The sequence below is a fragment of the Trachymyrmex septentrionalis genome, unplaced genomic scaffold (genome assembly GCF_001594115.1).
Source record: "Trachymyrmex septentrionalis isolate Tsep2-gDNA-1 unplaced genomic scaffold, Tsep1.0 scaffold31, whole genome shotgun sequence".
NCBI classification, from domain to species: Eukaryota; Metazoa; Arthropoda; class Insecta; order Hymenoptera; family Formicidae; genus Trachymyrmex; species Trachymyrmex septentrionalis.
The window spans coordinates 599,809-605,808 of NW_017305474.1; the positions used below are offsets into that span (position 1 = coordinate 599,809).

At 33.4% G+C, this 6,000-nt stretch overlaps 1 protein-coding gene across 18 annotated transcripts in view; it reads left to right on the forward strand.

Annotated features, from left to right (window-relative positions):
- LOC108749678 (MAP7 domain-containing protein 1-like) overlaps positions 1–6,000 on the forward strand; it is a 178,610-nt gene that overhangs the window by 160,066 nt on the left and 12,544 nt on the right. For 15 of the 18 annotated variants that reach the window (XM_018488538.1, XM_018488539.1, XM_018488540.1 and 12 more), the window contains 4 exons: positions 1,661–1,717; positions 3,733–3,801; positions 4,678–4,867; positions 5,278–5,624. In XM_018488538.1, coding sequence (XP_018344040.1) covers positions 1,661–1,717; positions 3,733–3,801; positions 4,678–4,867; positions 5,278–5,624 — 663 coding nt within the window. The remainder of the gene's footprint in view (positions 1–1,660; positions 1,718–3,732; positions 3,802–4,677; positions 4,868–5,277; positions 5,625–6,000) is intronic. The other 3 variants (XM_018488528.1, XM_018488527.1, XM_018488529.1) reach the window with 3 other exon arrangements.

Below are 6,000 nucleotides of genomic sequence, written 5' to 3' on the forward strand. Positions count from 1 at the left end.
TGTTGTAAATTGTTTTACTGATATTTAGACACACTATTAAATTCATAACTTACTATTTATACCCAATTTGAATTTCTATACGCCATTGTTTCTTTTCAATACATCATTGATTTAACTTTAAAATATTAGACTTCAATAATTTAATTTTATGAAATACACTAAATTTTTTTCAAATTTAGTTTATTATCTACTAAGTGCATATGTTATGGACGTTGTTTACTTTGAAACTAATTTTAAAAATGGTGGTTTGATTTACATTTTGTGACATACATGCAAGTTAGAGATAAAAAAATGTTATTGAACTCAAGGCATTTGATATTTAACGAAATTTCTTTGATATTTAACGATCTTCAAAAAGATTTATTGGCGAAAGTACGATACGATGGCACAGATGTGAGTAATAAAAAGTTACTACTTCAATAATTCACAATTTTGCAAATTGTTCAATATAAAGTCTATTGATTTTCCCATAAATAGTTAAGTAAATAGATAAGACGATATCAAACTTTCGTACAGCGATTTTTTGCGAATTTCTCGACTCTTTACTTTTCCTTTTTGTTTTTAGAACACTTTACTCAACGTCTTCAACTGTACTTGAGCGAGTATATCGAGTATTTCCCTAGTGATTCGATACGAATTCGTCTTTCAAATTATATTTACGTGCAAGTGACTCTCAACAGTTTCCTATCTTCGATAAAAGGAGAACGAGTCTTATATTACTACCATATGCTATTTGAAAAATCCAAGCGCTGTTTTCATCGGAGGGAACCCTCTTCTGCATGTTGCGACGTAATTCGATATTCGTGACGTCGCAAAATGTCTTCTTTTCATATCATTTGCCATAGTCTTCGGCATTTCATCTCTCGTGTTCTTCGACATTTTTTTCTCTTTCTCGTTCTCGTTCGATTCTAATGACGTTCCGTATTACTAATGACATGCCTAATTATCTTCAGCAGTAGATGATACTGTTTCCTCCTTCTTTGTTCTCACACTCTTTCCTTTCATCCAGTATTTGCTATCAGTAGTAGGTAATAATATTGGCAGCTTGGCAGTCGTTCCCGTTGACACTTGTCGAAAACAAACCGCGAAGGATGAAAATAAGCGAGCCGCGTTGTAATTAATAAGCGTAGGGGAAAAAGTGGGGTACATCGGATTAATGCAGTATTGATGCAAAGCGAAAGACTTTGCTGGCACCGATCGTGTATAACGTGGTGAGATAACGAGGTGTCGATCAATATATCCATCGCTCGACGAAAATGTAATTTCGAATATAGAGATTTAATAAATAACTTCGTTACGTAGATACAGTTAACAGTATTTATTTATTGCGAAGTTTCAAAAGGCCACAGCATAATTAGATAGTATAATTTTAAGCAACTCTTGTCGGAGAAAATAATATCATTTAGCAAGTAATTGCGGTCGAATAAATTGCAATATCATGTAACGTATATGACACTCTGTCGTCATTAGGTAAACAATATTGACTAAAATCAGCTGATGCTATCTACAGCAATACACACTTTGATATCATTGATCATTGAACATATATTTTTCGCTGACAGTGGTGCTAACGTTTATCGCGCGAAGAGTATTACGAATCACGTGAACTTTATAAAAAATTCTCAGAGAAAGTGTACACCATCGAATTTGTCTTCCGCAGAGCAAACGATGCACTGGTTCGCCCAGATTGGTGGTGACGACTCTCTCTCTTTGACAGGTATGCTCGGGTTGAGCTCAACGTGCTTCGATAACATTGTGTGAATTGTGTGTGGTACCTATCTCTTTGCAACATTGAGAGAATCGCCATGTTTATTGCGTTGAACATCTAAAAGCGAGATTGCATTCTAACCCGTTGCATATTTGTGCGCAGAAACACCTCTGATCTTTCGAGATAATTATTTATAAATTTATAATTATTTATAAAGCGAAAAGTAATATATCGTGATTTGTTACCCAAAGAATTTCATATGATTTTTTGGTGTTGCTAACGAAAGATTAACGTATCCCAATGCAATAATTTTAATATAATATTTTTGAAATTGAGATAATTTATCTGTGTTATAATTAGAAAATGCTAAATAAATCTGTAAATAAATGCTAAAAATGTCTAAATATATCTGTTGGTATTCGATTTTATGTAACAAAGAGTGTGACAAATTCTGATGTGAATTTTATTTGCATCTCGATTTGTACAAGGATCTAATTTAACTAATTGTAAGCATGAGAATTGAACAATATCATCTCTTAATGTGAAAAATATATATGAATAAATTTATATGAATCTGAATTATGGAATGTTATTTAATGACAAGCCATAAAATATAACATTGCTACAGAACATAATATTTCCTACTCGCGTTTATTGAGCCTATAAAATATTGATAAAGCCTGCTTTTGCTAGGCTATTTTTTAACAAAACTGCATTGAAAAAGTCTGGTTGCATTAATTGGAATTCTGGTTGAAAATAAGTAAATCAGAATTTTCTAGTTCGTTGATCTTCAATCAGAATTGTTCTCAGTGCAACGTTAAACGTTTTTATTTTTTGGTCGACACATACTATTTCGAAAGATATATAAAAATCGAGTTCATCCTGCAACGAATAACAACGCTAACGAGTTCTGTAATTTGACAATTGTGTAACGGAGTGCGTGTTCGACGAATAATGGTTAACGCTTTTCAGTTTGAAAACTAATCTTCCGATACGTTTATAAATTTAATAAATGATATTATAAAAAATGTATCGCTGTATATTAATATTGCAAAATATTATTGCATTCGCGAGTGAATTCTGTTTAAATGTAATAAATTAAATATTTTTGTAAAAATGTTTTCACTTTATGTCTTAAAAATGTTAGGTGAATATTGTTTATTTTTTAAGTAACATATTTTTACAAATCCTGACGTTATTTTCTTAATTAACATTTCTTTCTGAACTGTCAGTATAATTTAACAGGATTTGTATAGTGTTAAATAGAATACTGAATGTTATGACATTTTCTGCACAATTTTCATCTTGATTCATTATTGATAATAATAAAATTGGCTGGTAAAATGTGACGTACTTTTTGCGCTACTGCGCAATTTTCAGCTCGTCTTGAGAGCTTCTTAGCGAATGCAGCTTACATTTTTAATATTCAATGAAAATGGGTTTTCTTTTCACATTATGATAATCTCGTGTTTTTATCGTATTTATAAAACGTATATCTGAAGAGCAGATTTATTACACAGCCTTTTTCTTATAGTCTGATTATCTTTTCCGAAGAAATTATAAAAGGCAAACGAAGATTACGGGATGAAAACATCATTTAAAAAAAAAAAGAAAGTTGTCATGTTATATAATATTCTTGATATGAACATTAAAAGAACTAGAATGGACTATTGTTTAAAATTTTATACTCCTTAGTTTTTAATTCCTAATTATTTCATTAATAAAATTTTGTATTTATGTACCAAAAGATACCAGAACCTATCGATACTAACATCATCACGATTTATCCATTACTTTTCTTCGTTGCAACATCTGTCCACAATTTTGCATTAACACGAGCATTCACGTGCATGCAAACCATTCATTTTAACCGCGCGAGCACACATATACTACAATCACTATAGCAGGTGCATACCTTAATAACCATTTGTTCATTCATTCATACATTCATTCGTACGTGCTGTAGTCTTATTAATACTTGAATCTTACGTGTACACGCACATGTCTCGCTTTCTTCTTGGCAGATGTGAAGCGCCCGCGAAGTCTCTACGACGAGGACTCTCTCGACGGCGATCGTCCTTACGACAATGAAGGTACCAACGTTTTCAAGGGCACTGTACAGACCATTTCCTTCTTTCTCCTCAGTAAATTCTTTCTTTTTCGATAATATTAATGAGATTTAATAACGCCTTTTAATGCTAACATTCATATCAGTTAACGAATAACGATGGCAATTATTACTCATGTTAATTTTGCGTATCTATATGTTAATCTAATAATAAAAACTCATTCATGTTGAACATTATCTCTAATCGCGTCATGTATTTTACCATATTCTCTGATTAAATATTTCGTTTGTAAATAGCTATTTTTATTACTATCTTATTGTATTTTATATATACATATACATATACATATATATATATATATATATATATATATATATATATATATTCTCTATCTATTTTTTTCATGAGATAAGATTAACATATTCCTTTGATTATCTTATTCCTATACATATACATATACATACACACACCTGTCTTGTTATAAATTATTTTTAATAATTAATTATTTGGGTATTTGATATTACTTACGATATATGTTTATATTACATTTACTTTGGGAATTGTGTTTCAAATTCTAAGAATATTAATTTTCATTTGCAAACTTTCCCTTTTATTTGTGACTTATAATAATCTTTTATAATTTCGATTGTAAATTGTCTCAATGTATTAAAACCCGCTTAACTTGAAATTGATATTAACTAAATGTATAATTGAGTGAAGCTGCGATTAAAAACTTCTTCGTATAACATTCTAAAAAAAAAAGATGCGTTGATCGAATTCACTCGTTTGTGGAAAACAGTCAGCACAAACTAAACATTTGCAATTAGTTTTTTTTTTTTTTTTTTTTTTTTTGGAAGTAGCAAGCGGATACTGAATATTTTGGTTTCGCGTGATTCGCAGGACGGGAGTCGACGGGAAGCTCGAAGGAGTTGGACAGGGCGAAGCTCGTCCGCGAGAGGCAGAACGAGGAGCGGCAGCGGAAATTGGAGGAGCTCAGGCAGCAGGCTCTCGCCGCGCAACGCTTCCGCGAACAGCGTGAGGAAGAGCGACGAAGGCGCATCGATGAACTCAGATCGCGTGATAACGATAGGTTTGTCGATTTAAAATGCCGCAATTAAGAGACTTCACAATCGATCCAATTGACAAATTAATTTCGTTAATTTTAGATAAAGAATATAAAGAACAAATTTGGATTAAATCCTTTCCCGCTTAAATTACGTGTACCTTGATATTTTGTTGAAAGGAATTAATACTTCTGTACGTAAAATAGGAAATGATCTAGTCTCTCTTATCTGTAAAAAGTTTCATCTGAAATTATAAGGCTGTTTCCTACACTAGAATTCTCTCGCTTTCGCCAAATATATATCTGTCAAATATATATCTATCCGACTTTAAGTTTCAAAAGTATGTAATACGTACTAGCTCAGCCACAGAAGACAGACCTTACGTTTCAAATTTAGATTCATTTTGTAATTTATATTTCGTCGCTTTTTGGTGCAGACGAAATCAAGTCGAGGAGAGAAAACGGCTGATATGCGAGGCAGAGCGAGAGAGACGAGAGGCTATCCTCCGTAAAAATCAGGAGAGGGAGGCACGCATCGAGGCAAAGAAGAGGAATGAGAGGTCGCACATCGTTTTCGCGTTTGGCAGCTCCACGCCGCGGATGCTGGAGCCCGCCGATACCGGCGGCTCTACCTTCTGGGGTACCCGCAGAGCCACCTCTACCACCAATGTCATGATGTTTTCTGCTGCGCAGCCTCTCACTAGGAGATCCTCCGAGAGGGAGCTGGATGGCAGCAAAAAACGAGCCACTTCCGCTGGTGGACTCGACCGGAAACCGGGCGAAGGTCAGTCAATATGTTTCTTCAAATATCGATCGATCGATCGAATTACGTCAATTCACCAAAGTTCACTAAATATCATTAATTGGCAAGTAGGCGATGCGAGCACGTTAGTTACACATCGCACGTGGAAATTCGATTAACCCTTTCAGCGCGCGATGTTAAACTTTCTACATACGTATTTGGTCGTTTCTGTTTTATGTAAATTATTCTCAATCGAGAATTCTCCGGAGTAGACTTCCGAAGAATTTGGAATATTTCTGAATAGTTTCTCTTCTATGATATCAATCTACATACAAAATGCAATTTGATTCAACCAATGTTTGAACGATAATTTTATTCTCTGCTCACGAATATTGATCAATTTCAGTCTTGGTTAAAT